Source organism: Ipomoea nil, unplaced genomic scaffold (genome assembly GCF_001879475.1).
Source record: "Ipomoea nil cultivar Tokyo-kokei standard unplaced genomic scaffold, Asagao_1.1 scaffold3030, whole genome shotgun sequence".
Classification (NCBI taxonomy): Eukaryota; Viridiplantae; Streptophyta; class Magnoliopsida; order Solanales; family Convolvulaceae; genus Ipomoea; species Ipomoea nil.
The window spans coordinates 427,002-444,010 of NW_017619458.1; the positions used below are offsets into that span (position 1 = coordinate 427,002).

Genomic DNA, 17,009 nt, shown 5'->3' on the forward strand with positions numbered 1-17,009 from the left:
CTCCTTGATGGCGGGCAACCTAAAGTCCCTCGGCAAAGGTACGTCCATGATGCTAGGGGAGAATGGTGCTGCCATCCGTACCTCAGGTTCCGGCGACTGCTCCCGTGCCTCCACCCTTCTTGCTAACTCCTCGATTCTTCTCTGCAGCCTCTCGACCAGGGCCGACTCGTCAGGGTGCCGATGCGGGGCCGGCTGCCGCTCCTCCATGTGTCGGCGTGGAGCTAGTTTATCGACGTGCTGTCTATCTGAGTGTCGACGCGGAGCGGGTTCCTCGACGTTCCGTCCATCCAAGTGTCGGTGTGGGACCCGCTCATCAGCGCGTCGCTTCTCCGCCGAGTGCCGACGCAGAGCCGGCTCATCGACGCGTCGCTCCTCCAAGTGTCGACGTAGGGCCGACTCATCAACGTGTCGGCGTGGGGTCGGCTCCCGAGACTCGCCCACCTCCTCTGTGGGTGATCTCTCGGCTTGTCTGTTCTCGTGTTGGCGAGGGCCTCTGGTAGAGGACCCCTCGGCCCGTGATCCTAATCTTTGCCGCACGGGCGCCCTCTGTCCCAATCGTTCTGGCGCAGATTGGGAAGGGCCTGGTTGTCGTCTGGCCGGTCCACTTCTTTGGGCCTCTACCCCTATTTGCTGGGGCCGCGGCGTGGGCACTTGGCCTTGCAGTCCCACCGCCACCTGATTTTGCGCCGCCGTCACTGCTTGCTGAATGATATCGGCGGTCGCCTGGAGGTTCACGGCTTGGTTCACCCCCCCATTGTTGAGTTGGTCTCGAAGGTCCCTGGGCCTCCCGTTGTTGAGCTGTTCTCGGAGGTCCCCTCCGCGATTGTTGGTGAGTTGGTCCCGGAGGTCACCTGAGGCATTGCCATTGTTCACGTTGCGAGAACCGTGGGAGCTGCGGGACGCCATTCTTTCAGGCTTGCTGTTGAAAGAGAAAAAGAGTAGTGTTGTAGCCTGCTTGAGTATTGGACTCAGGCTCTCAATGAAAGCACCAATGACGGTAATAACGTTACCGGTAATAATAATATAACAACGCTATAAGAGAGTAACAATAGAAGTAACAATAGTTGTATTGCTTTTTGTCTCAGTATAGAAAGTACCATGTCCCCTGCTCAGCTGAGGGAAGTTCTATTTATGCTAGGTCCTAATGGTAACAACATGAAGAGTCATCATTGGGGAGCTGAGCTAACGGCAAGGATATGAAGAGTCATGAATGAGGCGTTGAGGCTTTAACTCTCTCTCATCAAAGGTGGCATCAATGGTGGCTTCAAAGACAATAAAGGTGACACCTGTTGGAATTCCTAACCGTTGGAGTTCTGCCCGTTGGGTTCCCATGTGATGCTGAGTCAATGCCCATTTGTGATCCGGGTCGGGTGCCAGCCCTATTATCCTGTCAGGTAGATATACAATAATCTTACCCAAGTGCCCCACACAAGGTACATACCCAGTCTACACAGGTTTAGTGGATTGTTGAAGATGGAGAGCCATGCATACAGAAGTCCAATGAAATCCCTTCACTTGGAGAGCCAGCTCTGATGCATTCCACTTCAGTGACGCTCTATAAAGTTGTTCCCACAACAGTGTGATCTTAGTGTCCTTTCGTTTTAGCAACAGTAACTCTTCTCAAGTTCATCATCTTAATCACCGTGAACATGTTGTATTGAGAAGGTGCATGACCATCAAAGATCTAGACTCATCAAGCTGATATGGAGTGTTTCTTCTTCTTATTTGGTGTAACCCTAGTTCCCTTAAAGAACTGGTACTTATAGATCCTTCAATAAACACTCTCCATAAAATTGTCTTTGATTGTAGAAGGTAGGACTATATAAGAGGAATGTAATCTCAGCAGATTAGGTCCATTACCTTCTTTGAAGATACGCTGATCGACTTTCCATACTGGGCTGATAAAACCGCGTAAGACTCTTAAGGAAACAGCTTTCCTAAATCAGATCTTCAGTGTCAGTTCTTCTATCGTTGCTTCTGCTTGATCAGTAAACTGTAGACCCAACCGGACAGACTCTAAACCTATCTTAGTATGCCATAATAATATTGTCAATTATAATATGGGGTTTTTGAACATAAAAACACTAACAAACTCCCCCTTTGGCTATTATTTGGCAAAACAACTCAACTATATAAAAAGAACTAAGATAGGTTATTTAAAAGAAGCAACCCAAGTGTCCAAACTTATTACATAGGATAAAAAGAACATAAGATCCAAAGCAGTCTAAAAACAAAAAAAAAAAAAAAAAAAAAACGACATCAAAACATAACGCCCAGCCAGGGCCAGAAAGTACTCGATCATAAAAAAAACTCCCCCTGAGTTACTACTCCCCCTTTTTGCCAATGGTAGCCAAAGATCAAGCATTTGAGGGAGAGCCACAGTCAGACTTCACGGGATCCTCAGCAGCAGTAGCAGCATCAGACAGGCTCATTCGGAGAAGAACAGTAGCTAGCTCAGTGCGCGCACCCGTCAGTTGCTTGGCAATGATACCGTGCACCGTCTCAAGATCAGCAACTCGCACCTTCAATTGTTCGGAAAGCTTCACATCTTTAGCATGAGGAGACTCATCATTCACAGCATCAGGTTCCGAATTGGATGGGGCAGTCACAGGAACGACATCCTTAAGATGATCTCCAGAAAGAAGACGTTTATCAACAGTATATAGCAGCGTCGGACTGATCACTTCGCTGGGCATAGGCTTAAGACCCTGAGAGGTAAGGATGCCAAAAATCAGATTTGGAAACGGTAATCTTACCTTCTGTTCCCGAGGATGAATCAGAGTTAGAACATGATAAAAAATCCATTTGCCCAGATCACACTGCATCTTAGTTCCAATTCTAAATAAGAACCCTGCCAGAAGCTTGCCAACTGTGTTGAAATGAGCTGATGGAAGCCAGTTGTGCAGAGCCAGGCGATGTAGGATGACATATCTAGACGTGAGATGCGAGCTCAGCAAATAGTCCTTATCTCCTGTAGGCCAAGATGTTGTATGTCCACCGGTAAGAGTTTTGGCCACCACGTCCCATTCAGTAACAGGTTCTTCTTGCACTGTAGGCAAGCCATAGTATTTATTTATCACATCTGGCCCAAAATCATACCACTTCCCTCTGATGAAGATTTGCATCGGTCGTGGCCCTGTGAGACTGTCAATCTCATCACTGAGATTGCAATAGAACTCATATGTGAGCAGCTTGGAGTAAGGGCAAACATCTGTAACAGTTTTCAAAAGACCAACTTCATTCAGCAAGGGCAGGATGTCGCAAACTGAGTTCAGTTGATTCTCATCCACAGTTCTTTGAACAATCAACTCCTTTCTGACCATAGTGGCCCATTTTGTTTGTGCAGCAGGGGATACAAACTGGGGTTTGTAAACAGTAGTATCAATTCCTTCAATAGGTGGAACCTCCGGAGTTACACTTCGACCTCTTGACCTTGTGGTAGGTTTCCCTTTTCTGGCAGAGGGGGTTGGTGCAAAAGCAGCTTGAGCAGCAGTAGTTCCTTGTTGCTTAACAAAGGAACGTAGAGTCTTGAAAACTTAGTGGATAGGTGGGTCTCCTTCAGGCTTAGGAGTCTCATTCGACTTTCTCTTCTTCACAGATTGATCCACATCAACATTATCAGCACTGGTTTCAACAATAACCTTCGTTGGAACATTCTTCCTTTTTGTCCGTCTTGTTTCTCTGGATGGGGACTGGACTGGAGTCACAGAGTGGCTAGAATCAGAGACATTTGCAGATGAGCTCCCAACAATATTTGATATCTCTCGAATTCTGAAATTCGTGGAATCAGGATGAGCAGTTGCCTCAACAGTTGGGGCAGCAGAAGAAGGTGCTTGGGATCCATACACCTCAGCCAGTATCTTATCATCTTCACTGGAGGATTCTGAAGGGTGTATCACTTGATAAGGTGGAGGGATCGAAGCAGATGGTAACCCAGCAAAATGTCGCACATGTTCCAGGCTTTCTCCTAAAGATGTTGCAGTGTAAACAGGGACTCCACCTGTTTTTTCAGACATGTGGGGACTTGATAAATCAACAGTTTTAACAGATGCAGGTAAGGCAGGAGGATCAACAGCAGGACAAGACTCTTTAGAGACATTAACAGTTTCAGACGGAGGCAGAGCAACATTCTCAGAAGCATAAACAACCAGACTCAGTGGATTTGGCTTGTCAGAGGACGTTGTCTTCTCATCAGACACATGCAACGCATCAGATTTTTCACCAGCAAAATTAGTCAAAGGCAAAGATAGAGGATCAACATTCACAGGGGAGTTCTCGGAACCCAAAGCAGATTGATTTTCAGGCAAAACAGACACAGACAATGGAATAGAAGAATCAACAGGTCTATCAAGAGAAATTTCAATAGGGGTTTCAGAATCATTTACCCGTTATTGAAGAACCTCCTGTCTGTGTGTTGCTTCTCTCTGAGCAGCTTCAAGATAGAGAGCTTGGGACTCCTCTCGTCGTCGAGCTTCTTCAACAGATTCTAGGGCACGTTGAGCAAAAAATTGAAGGAATGCCCCGGCCCGATTTCCATCCAAGGGTTCTGGAATAAACACTGGAGAGACATCATCACTGGCTTCGGCGACCAACACAAGAAGTTCAGTTACATCATCTACCGACCATTCAGCATAAAACTCCGGATAGTTGGTCATAACAGTCACCAGAATCTCGTCGCGAAGCAGAGGATCAAGCTTGAGCTTCTTCTTCATAGCCAACTGTAGAAGCGTCTGAATGTGTTTGAGGGCTACCGCCGGAGGGTGTACCTTGCTTCCAAGCTTAATGATGATGTTTCTTACGGGGTCCGCCATTTTAGATTAAGTGCGAGGAGAAGAATAAAACACCGAGAGCAGATAAGCACGGGAAATGGAGAGATGAGAGCTGAGTTGAGTTCTTTCTTCTTGACCCGGTATCATATAGGCTTAAGGGTGATGAACCCTAATTAATGCGGCAAGTCAAAATATCATGCAGAAGTGATTGATGGACACAACGGTACAGCTCCTTTTTAGGAAGGAAACGGAACCCAAGGGAATTTGAAATTCAAAAAGCATTGAGATCTTTTAAAATATCTTCTGAGAAGAATAAGCTTAGATGATCTTCTTAACATAAAAAGAGAGGAGTCTTTAAGGAAATTCAAAGTCATAACACTGACCCGTAATAAACCAACTCCTCTCTGACGGACCAACTGCTTTAGTCAGTCAATTCTGCAAATTCCCAGAGCAGATATGAGAATTTCAAAACGATTAGCATCCAGTGGCTTAGTCAGAATGTCCGCCAGTTGTTTGTCAGTCTGAATGTATTCCAACTCAATTTCCTTGGATTCAACCAGGTCTCTGATGTAGTGATGCCTGATGTCAATATGCTTCGTTCTGGAATGTTGAACAGGATTCTTGGAGATGTTGATAGCACTGACATTGTCACAAAAGAGTGTCATTGTTCCTTGTGTAAGACCATAATCCAGAAACATCTGTTTCATCCAAACCAACTGAGTACAGCAACCACCTGCGGCTATTTATTTTTCCTCTGCAGTGCTTAGTGAGATAGAGTTCTGTTTCTTAACCATGATACTAAGTTCTTCCCAACAAAGAAGCATCCTCCAGAAGTACTTTTCCGATCATCAATATTCCCTGCCCAATCAGCATCACAATATGCAACCAAATTCAGTTCACTATCCTTGGAATACCAGAGTCCATACTGTATCGTTCCTTTCACGTATTTCAGAATGCGTTTTGCCGCTATCAGATGTGATTCCTTTGGGTCAGATTGATACCTTGCACAGATTCCAACACTGAACATTATGTCTGGTCGACTGGCTGTTAGATACAACAGACTGCCTATCAAGCTACGATAGACTGTGTTATCCACTGATATACCAGTTTCATCTTTCGATATTTTTGTAGAAGTGGAGATCGGTGTTCTGGATGGTTTACATGATTCCAGATCAAACTTTTTGACAAGATTCTTAGCATACTTTTCTTGTGAAATAAAGTATCCTTCAGAACTCTGCTTGACTTGTAGACCTAGGAAATATGTCAGTTGACCAACCATGGACATTTCAAACTCTTCCTCCATGACTTTTACCAACTCATCAGTATATTTCTGCAAGGTTGACCCAAACACGATGTCATCAACGTAGATTTGAGCTATGGTTACATGACTTCCAGTCGTTTTGACAAACAAAGTTTTGTCAACACTTCCGCGTTTATATCCGTGCTAGAGCAAATACTGTGTCAGACGTTCATACCAGGCCCGTGGGGCTTGTTTAAGGCCATAGAGAGCTTTTCGAAGCTTATAGACATAAGAAGGACGTTCTGGATCTTCAAAACCTTTAGGTTGAGCTACATAGATATCTTCATGAAGATACCCATTCAGAAACGCTGTCTTGACATCCATCTGATATAATGTAAATCCCAAAATGCAAGTGTAAACGCGAAAAACTTGAATTGTATATATTCAAAATTCAAAGTATCGGTTACAAGTAGTATCAAGTATATATCAAACGGGAAGGGGTACAATCTCTGTATATGAAAAGTCCTCTGATTCTCTACTACAAGTATGCCTATTGGAAGTGTCCAAATTTGGAATATGCCAAATTGGAAGTGTGCCGAGTTCAGAGTATGCTGAACTTGAAGTAGTTCTTTGTTGGAAGTATGCCGAATCCGGAATATGCCGAATTGGAAGTGTGCCGAGTTCAAAGTATGTTGAACTGGAAGTATGCCAAGTTCGGGAGTATGCCGAACTGGAAGTATGCTGAATTCGGGAGTGTGCCGAATTGGAGTAATTCCTTGCTGAAGGGCCTCCGGAGTTAGTAGCTTGTTCCTCAGTGAAGGGCTAATATGCAGCTTGATCTTCAAAGAAGGGCTTCCGGTGTTCAAGTGGCGTGTTCCTCAGCGCAGTATACGCAGTACAACTGCGGGCGTGTTCCAGACGATATCCTGGAGAGATTTCGGCAGAGCTTCGATATGTAGATTTCCATCGCTCATTCTTTGAAAATGAAACCACTATTTATAGTGGTGAGGGTGAGAGAAAATCTCCAACCAACTCTTAATTCCTTATTTAATTTAATTTCTTTAATTAAATTAAGGAATGTATCAGGACACCATTGTGCCCAGGTTCATGATTTCATTAAATTTTCGAATAATATCAAATATTCAAATTTCTCAAAATTATATAATCCACATATAATTTTGATGGGCCAAGACCAAGTCAAGCCCGCTAATTAGGCAACCCAATTCATCCAAGCAGTCTGGTCCAACTCGATTAAATATTTAATCATCTCGGGCCGAACAATCCAACATCCAATTACATTTAATTAAGTAATTAAACCAATTAAATATTTAATGGGCCATTTAATTAACCCAATTAAATAAATATTAGTCCAATTAGCCTAATTAAAGCTATTAATAATCAACCGAGGTCCAATAATACACAAACCAATCCAATTGAATTTTCAGTGCTAACAAATTGCCCCTTCGAGACTTGCTAATTGTGTCATTGATTGCAAAGATTAGGAAGTCTTGATACCTTGCAAATAATAACATTGGGTCACTCACCCACATTTTCTAAACTTCACCATTTGGACTTGGAGTCATTTCCTTTATAACATGAAATAAAGGAAATTACTCCAATTAAAACTCGCTCTCAATATTCACCTTTCATTACATAACCAATTACATTCACTAAAACCACTGCCCAAGTTCGTTCATGAAGATATCTTTGACGTGCTGATATATCTCTATCAAGTATGACCAGATGAGTACCTCAGATTGAATTTAAATGTTTCAAGATAATCTCCCACTTAAATGACGCGCGTACGATAGCTATAGACCGCATGTAATCCGTGAACCATATCACCCAACAACACTATAAATATGCCCTCCTTCTCTTCCATCTTCGGCCAGCCACTCACTCTTCTGCATCTTCAATCAAACGAGGGCAGAACTACATCCAGGTAACCCTAACCTTCAACTTTAATATATGCCACGTATATGTATGCATGTGTTTTTTTTCTTTGCAGCTTCTACTATGAGAAATCAAGAGAAAATAATTGAGAGCATCGGGAATTGATTTTCCGGGTTTGTTATCGCCATTGCTTGGACTCGCCGCGGCCCATGCCGGTCACCACCATGAGAGGCAAAAGCCGCTGGGTACTCTTCGGACATGTGCTCCGGCACGTTGCCGTCGTCCTACGAACTGCCGCTGTGGAAAGGGAAATCTCGCCAAGCTTTGGACTTGATTCCATGGCTATCCGCTCCGGCGCGCATCTGCTGCTGCTACAGGCACTATTGCCATAAAGGCTCGCCACAGACGTCGCTCATCTATGCTTCTTCTCCTTGAATTCTCTATCGTGGATCTTCTTGAACTCTCCGGTGTCAACCGTCATTGGAGAAGACAACTGCTGGGATTCCGCCGAACACGTGCTCAGGCACATCACCGTCGTCGCGTCTGCTATCGTCGTGAGACATGCGACGAGCACACTACCGGAGAGTGTTGGCTTGATGTCTTCGCACTCCGATGTGGCAACGCTGCCGAGGTAACCCAAAACATCTCAGTTCTTCATCGTAGACCGCTTCCCCGTGTCTTCGACCACGCAGCGCTGAAGCTCTCCACAGGAAGAGTGTTGTGCGAACTCTTCGGCTAAAGTCACTTTTCACAGTTAATGGTAGACTGCTTTGAAATTTTCACCGGACAAAGCCATGTGCCTTCGCCCTTTTTCACATGTCATCTGGGAGAGTTTTTTTCCTTGCGTCGGTGTATATACACGTGACTACCACAACTACCTCCATTATCCTTTGTTTTTTTCTTTTTGCAAACATTATCCTTTGTTTTTCCTTCACTGTTGTATCACATATGGGTGTTTTAATGTGTATATATGTATATAATACCACGTAATATATATGCACTGCACTAATTTCCTTTGTTTGTGCAAAATACATATGTGTATACATATAATATATAAACATGGCCCACTATGCATAATCCATATGTTTTAACTTATATATATAATATACGCATGTATGGTTTACATGTATATATATATTTGATGTTTTTGCTTTGCACCACCATTTGCATGCCGTGCGTGGCTATATATATATATATATAACACATACTTTGATCCATAATCCATGTGCTTGATTTGTATGTATTGTGTGTGTATATATACGTATATAATATATATAATATACACATGCACAATTAATGTTTGCTTGTGTATGCGTATATATAATATGCATCAAAGGAGTCTTGAAAGATATGAGGCCGTTTCGACTCGTGCCAGGGAGTATCTTTAAAAAGATATGAGGCAGTTTCGACTCGTGCCAAAGGAGTATCGAAAAGATATGAGGCAGTTTCGACTCGTGCCAAGGAGTATCCTGTAGCTTCTTCCCTTTAAAATTGTAGCTTCTTTCCTTTAAAATTTCATGAAGGGTTTGCCCCTATGGCTGTGATTATGACACTTCTATCGCTTCTGAGGCGAGTTCAGTCTCAAATGTCAAGGTAGAAGTCTCTCTTTTAAGGGTTGACTCTGTTGACTCCAAAAGATGGGGAGAGCTTGAATGAGGCCAAGAGAAGCTTGGAGGCATGTAAAGATGGCATGCTTACCTTTAAGCCTTTCATCGACTGATGTTATTTTTCCTTTAGTCGTTTTTCTTTTTGGTTGCTAGACTGTTGTTGTTTCTTTCCTTAACTCTTGATAATTGGGTGCTTCTCATTTTTGTGCTTGACTTTTAGCAATTACTCGTACATCTTTGCTTTGACTTGTCGAATGATTGTCTTGATAAACCACTCTTGCAACATGAATTGGATTTGTTTTTGTTATGACTGAACTTAGATAGTTTGATTCTAAGCTGCCTACGTACTCTTATCAAAGAGATCAAGTCAAACGTAGTTCAAATAATTTTTTTTTAATAAAGTAGAGCCGTTCACAGTTTAGACTCATGCGGGCCAAGAGCGTCTATGGTTTGGGCCCACCCATAGACAAAACGAGATGCATTAGCAGTTTAACCACGTGCTGCATTTTTGGTGGATCAATCATTCATCACATCTTCATGACTTGTGTTGACACCCAAGTTTAAGGGTGGTAAAGCTTTAGGAACCTTCCATTAATTGGACCGATCTTCAAACCATCTTCACTAATTAGCTTATAAGCCCCGCCTGTGTAAACTTCCAAAATCACGTAGGGACCATCCCACCTTGAAGTGAACTTGTGGCCAGTTTTTCTCGTGACAATGATGGGCCTGCGAACAGCTAGGACTTTGTCCCCAATTTGAAAGGAACGGGCCCTAACCCTTTTGTTAAAAGCTTTAGACATGCGAGCTTGATAGCACTCCAAGCTTTATTGCGCTTGCAGCCGTTTCTCATCCAAGGCTTCTAGCTCGGCCAAGCGTAGTTTAGCATTTTCTTCATCGGTAAGACCCTCCTGTATGGCCAACCTCAAGGAAGGTATTTGGCGCTCTAGAGGCAAGACCGCTTCTACACCATACACCAAAGAGTATGGAGTGCTTTGAGTAGGTGTGCGGTATGTGGTTCTATACGCCCACAAAGCTTCTTCCATTCTGTCATGCCAGTCTCTTTTCGATTTTGAGACCACTTTCTTCAACAAATTGCATAGGGTCTTGTTAAAAGCTTCAGCAAGCCCATTTGCAGCTGCATAGTAAGCTGATGAGTTTCGCTGCTTAAAGTCAAAAAGCTTGCAGATCTTGTCCATCAGCTTGTTGTCAAAGGGCTTCCCGTTATCTGTTAAGATATATCGCGGGATACCAAATCGATAGACGATGTGGACACGGAGAAAGTCTGCAACATTTTCTTTCTTCACCTCCTTCAATGCCACGGCTTCCGCCCACTTTGAAAAGTAATCGGTGGCAGCTAGTATGTAGGCATGCCCTGCAGATGACTTAGGCGTAATTGGGCCAACCACATCAAGTCCCCAAGCATCAAATGGCCAAGATGCAACTGTTGGGTGCAGAGGTTCTGGTGGTTGATGGATAAAGTTTGCATGATATTGACAAGCTTGGCACCTTCGAGCATAGTCTATGCAATCCTTCACCATTGTAGGCCAATAATATCCCATTCGCTTAATGTGGAAATGTAACTTGGGACCGGATTGATGTGCACCGCAAACCCCAGAATGAGCTTCTTGCATAGCTTGTAAAGCTTCCTCTTCCCCTAGACATCAGAGAAATATTCCATCAAAGGAACGACGATACAATGTCTCTTTATAGTAGATGAAGCGAGGAGTTCGACGCTTTATATCCACCCTTTTACGGGGATTTTCAGGTAACTTTCCATCAGTGAGGTAGTCAATTAACGGTTGCCTCCAGTCGTCTTTGCCTATATCATACACTGAGGCAGTAGGGAGTTCAACGGTTTCATCAACTGAGCCGTCTTCATTAAAGATTGGTGGAACCACCCACCTTTGACATACTTGTATTCGGGTTGCAGGATGAGCAATAGTTGAAGCCAATGCGGCTAAGGCGTCAGCTTGCTTGTTTTCTTTCCTCGGTACATGTTCAATTGTGACATCCCCTAACCATTGCATGAGTATCTTTGCATAGTTGTTATATGGGACTAACTCCGCCTTTTTCACTTCATATAGACCCAACACTTGGTTTATGATCAACTTTGAATCTCCATAAATGTTAATTCTCAGTTGCTTCATGTCAGCCGCTATTTCGAGCCCAAGTATCAATGCTTGATACTCAGCAACGTTGTTTGAACATTGCTCGGTCAAGGTGAATGAATATGGCAACACCTCGCCTTCTGGAGTGACGAAGACAACTCCAGCGCCTGCCCCTTCTCTATGCGAAGCTCCATCAAAGTACATCTTCCATGGGGGTAGGACTTCAATGATAAGCACATCTTCATCAGGCAAATCGTCAGACAACTCCCATTCAGCAGGTATTGGGTGATCTGCGAGGAAATCGGCCAAGGCTTGCCCCTTGACAGACTTTTGCGGCACATATATAATTTCAAACTGTTGAAACAATAAGTACCACCTTGCGAGGCGGTCGGAGAGAACGACCTTCGCCATAACATATTTCACCGGGTTCGCTTTGGAAACAAGCCGGATGGTATGAGCCTCGAAGTAGTGCTTAAGTTTTTTGATGGCGAATACCAATGCCAAACATAGCTTTTCAATCGGGGAGTACTTTAACTCGTTCGGGGTCATCATTATACTAAGATAGTAGAGAGCATTCTCCTTCCCCTTGTCATTTTCTTGAGCAAGCAAGGCGCCCACAGAACAATCTTGGGCGGAGATATAAAGGATCAGCGGGCGACCATGGGCAGGAGCGGTTAGCACAGGCGGCTTCATCAAGTATGACTTGATACTCTCAAATGCGCTCTTGCATGCCTCGTCCCATATGAACGGGATGCCCTTTTTCATCAACCGACTAAAAGGTTGACATCTTCCTGCTAGGTTTGATATGAACCTTCGGATGTAAGCCAACTTCCCTTGTAAGCTTTTAAGCTCATGAAGGTTTCTCGGCTCAGGCATCTTCATTATGGCGTCAATTTTGGCTTGCTCGATCTCGATGCCCCTGTGTCGAACAGTAAACCCGAGGAACTTTCCAGCAGCAACCCCAAAAGCACATTTCAGGGGGTTCATTTTCAGTTGAAACTTCCGTAGGCGGTCGAAGACTTGCCTTAAATGCACCAAGTGATTTGTGCGCAATTTCGACTTCACAACCAGGTCGTCTACGTAGCATTCGACCATTTTATGGAGCATATCATCAAATATTGTCTGCATAGCCCTTTGGTATGTAGCACCTGCATTTTTCAAACCAAAGGGCATTACTTTATAGCAGTAGATGCCTTTTGGCGTTCGGAATGCTGTTAAGTCTTCATCTTCCGGCGCCATGCGGATTTGATTGTAACCGGAGGAGCCATCCATGAATGACAGGATCTCATGCCCAGTCACGGCATCTATCATTAACTCCGTGATAGGAAGCGGGAAGTCATCTTTCGGGCATGCCACATTGAGGTCCCGAAAATCTACGCAGACGCGGATCTGGCCATTCTTCTTCCGCACGGGCACAATACTGGATATCCAGGTTGGATATTTAACTTCACGAATGAAGCCAGCCTCAATAAGCTTATTAACTTCTGTTTCAATCGAGGGAATGAGCTCGGGGCGGAAGCGTCGTTGGGCTTGCTTGACCGGGCGACACCCTTTCTTCACTGCTAAGCGGTGCACAGCTACCTTTGGGTCTAACCCTGGCATCTCCTTGTATGTCCATGCAAAGACATCAATATATTCTTTCAGCAATGTGACATAGATTTCTTCGTCTTCATCAGATAGGAGTGCGCTAATGAAGATAGGACGAGGATTTTCAGGCGTTCCTAGATCAACTTCTTTTAATTCGTCCACCGCGGCTCGTACCCCTTCTTCTAACTCATGGGGTGCATCTTCTGCATCTTCCCCCTCAATCGGGGTCTCATCACACAAAGTGATATGGAACGACGATGCCACCTCTCCCTGAGTGGTTGGTGGTACGTCATCACTTGAGCCTACGCTTTCCTCATTTTCCTCTTTATGTACTCGAGTGTGTACAATGGTCTTCGGTTGGACTTTCAATACTTCACCGCATGTAACATGAATATATGTTTCTCGTCTCATACGAGAAGGAATCATGTTTCTGAGCCTTTTTGGAGGTTCCACTTCAGCAGGAACATTGGCACTGTCTTTAATAACTTGAACAGCTCCAAGTCGATCATGCATTGACTTTCTCTTTAGGGCTTTAGGACTTGACCCCAGTCTATCAAAGACTGAGCGTCGAGAGTCCGCCTTACTGATTCGGTCGAAGACTAACTTCTTTTTGTCTTGCCCATTATCATTGGTAGGAGTGAGCTTTGGGTCATACTCGCTTCCTTCCGCGGAGATACAATTACTTGCAGCCCTGTTTATAAGAATTCGCACTGGTTTAGGAGGAACATAGCCCAACCCTTTGCGCGTTTGAGGTTCTTGGTGATTTGCTTTGCCTTTACCACCGGCTTCTGGGATAAGCTTTCCCAACTTCTGTGGCTCGTTGGGGTTATAGCCAGCCTTGGCTAGAAGCTTATAAGCGTTAGGGTCGAAACCCTCGGTACGCTTGGCGGGTAATGTTTGGCTCACTTTATCACCACCTTTATCTTCAGATAATTTTGCTGCATTTGCTTTGAGTGTATCAATCCTTGCAAGCGGGAGGATGAGTTTCGTGTTATGCTGATCTCCCCCTACAACTTGTTTTCCCTTTGACTTCGATTGGGAAGGTGGATCGTCATGGCTTTCCTCAATATCTTCAACAATAACTTGCCTTTTAATGTAGAACTTTGCATCTGCAAAGTAAGACTCAGCCTCTGTGAAAGGGCTTTCATCGGCGACAACCTTTTCAACTACGCCGTTCTTTTCAAACATGAGGCACTGATGCCAAGACGAGGGTACCACCCCATTTTCATGTATCCATGGCCTTCCAAGTAACAAGTTATAAGATGTCCTCGCATCTATGACATGGCAGAGGACACCTGAACTTAGGCTCCCAATTCTTAAGTCAAGTCTGATGATGCCGATTGCCCTTTGCCCTCCCTGGTTGAAGCCTTGTATCATTAGACGACTTTGGGCAAGCTCATCTGTAGATATACCAAGGTCCTTCACAGCTCGGAGGGATAGGATGTTGACAGCTGAGCCTTGATCAACCATAATTCTTTTGAGTTTTTGCCCACGGGTGTAGCCTTCAACAAATAATGGGCGATTGTGTGGCGTGCCTCCAAGTAACAAGTCTTCATCCTTGAAGGTAATTTCCGTGGAGTAGGAAGTAGCCTTATGCATTAACACTTCCTCATCCTCGGTGTGTTTAGGAGATGAACATTCACCTCCATCTTCTGGCTTGTCATTTGTATTTAGGCAGGAGCTAGCACGGTCTACCTCTTGAAGATTAAATCCTTTTGGCATATATTGAGCCAAAGGAACTGGTGCTCGTGGTTTCTTGACATGCCCCTTCGTCTTTAGTCTGCGGGCATTGCCACTTGTTGAGGTTCTCTCAACCCGACTTCTCGCTGTGTGCTTAGGATGTCTCCCAGGCTCAACTTTCTTCTTTCTATGAGTGACTATCACCCATTTTCCTTCAGATGTGCTATCATTTTGCTGTGGTTTTGAACTTTGACCAGCAGCATACTTAACAATGAAGGGGAGTGGACGCTTCCGTTGTTTTCCATTTTCCTTTTCAGTACACAGCGGAGCGAACCGTCCGGGCGTAATCGAGATTTGATTTGAGCTCGCTTTGGCATCGGCAAGCTCAATTTTCCCATCCCTGGCCAGTGCCATTACTTTATCTTTGAAGATAAAACACTTCTCAATCGGATGACCAAGAAGTCGGTGGTACTTGCAATAGTGTGGATCATCCACCCTTGAAGCTTCCTCAGGACGTTTCATTTCTGGCAGCTCAATGAGTCTAAGTTTGAGTAGCTCATCAAACATGGGAGATACATCGGAATCCATGAAAGGATAAATCTTCTCTTGCCTTTCTTCAATTGTCGGCCTTCTACCACCCCTTGACGGGCCAGAAAATGGTCTTGGCCTAGGCCTTTCAGTTGCCTTAGTGAAGACTGTCATAGGAGTAGCCTTCACATTCATCACTTCTTTCTTTTCCTGCTTTGGAAAAGGTTTGTTCCACTTTTTAACTTCTTGTTTTCCAGGTGCATTGGAGGAGCTAGGCAAGTTCAATATATTGAGCCCTCCGCTGGCTTCGATGCTCAATTCCATGTCGTGAGCACGACTGGATAACTCCTCAAAGGACTTTGGCTTAATCCCTTGTAGGATATAGGAGAGTTCAAAGTGCATTCCTTGGATGCACATCTCAATTGCAGAACTTTGAGATATTCTTTCTTTGCAATTCAGGCATAGTTCCCTCCACCTTTCGATGTAGGTACCGGCGCGTTCACCCTTCCATTGGCGAGTAGTGGTGAGTTCCAAGAAGCTGACCGTTCTCCTTGTGCTATAGAAACGAGTTAAGAACTCACGTTCCATATCATGCCAGCTATCAATGCAACCGGGCGCAAGGTCAGTGTACCAATCAAATGCAGTTCCCTTTAACGAACGGACAAACTGCTTTACCAACAGATCGCCATAAGTCCCTGCATCATTGCATGTTTCCACAAAGTGGGCAATGTGCTGTCGGGGATTTCCTTTGCCATCGAATTGCTGGAACTTAGGAGGTTGATAGCCGTAGGGCATTTTCAATTCCTCAATTCTTTGTGTGTAGGGCTTAGTATAGGAATATGAAGGTCGTCCTTCATCTAACTTGCCTTTGATGGCCCCCATTATGTAGTCCTTCAACTGATCCACCGGTATCATGCCTTCGGTAACTGGAATAGTTTTCTCAGTTGCAGGTAAGTGGGAAGCAGCTTCTCCTACTACATGGCTAACATGAGGTGGTGGTGATTGCTGACCAACCTCTTCTTGCCCTTCAGGTTGCTTTCCTGGAGCTCGGCTTCCTTGCTCCTCCATGATACTTCCTACCCTATTATCGAGGGTGTTAAGCCGTTTCTCTTGATTTTGGAGAGTGACAGCCATTCCTTCCAGAGACTTAGAAATTCTAGCTAATTGCTCCTCCACAGACTCCGTGTTTGTCGCCATGGCAGGCATGACATTGTAGACATGCGACCACTCAGGTGCAGCCTTCCATAATGAATGTGGCGGAGTTACGGGGGAAGTGCTCCCGCTACTAGCATTCCCTTGCATAGAAGCTGGACTACCACCATCGGTAGCTCCCTTGGGAGAGGGTGGACTTCCAGCAAAAGCAATTGCTTTTGAGGCAGCAGGGGCCTTGTCGAGCCTTCGAACCACCCGTCGTGCCATGGACTGAGGTTCAGGCACTTGGACCCCCAAATCCTTTGCGCGGTTCCTTGTCAGTGGACCTTGCGTTTTTTGGGTAGTGCCAGAGCTAGCTACGAGCGTAGACTTGGACTTGGTAGCTTGGGCATAGGTCCTCCTGAACATGGGATTGTTCGATGCCATTTGATGCGCAGGTAGAGAT

The 17,009-nt window shown here is 44.7% G+C and overlaps 1 protein-coding gene across 1 annotated transcript; it reads right to left on the reverse strand.

Annotated features, from left to right (window-relative positions):
• Window positions 1-2,357: 2,357 nt before the first annotated feature.
• LOC109163507 lies at window positions 2,358-4,811 on the reverse strand. Its single transcript, XM_019312258.1, has 3 exons — window positions 4,456-4,811; window positions 3,597-4,344; window positions 2,358-3,506 (listed from the first exon to the last, which is right to left on the reverse strand). The coding sequence occupies exons 1-3, from the start codon at window positions 4,809-4,811 to the stop codon at window positions 2,358-2,360; spliced, it is 2,253 nt and encodes a 750-aa protein (XP_019167803.1).
• Between the last annotated feature and the right edge of the window lie 12,198 nt (window positions 4,812-17,009).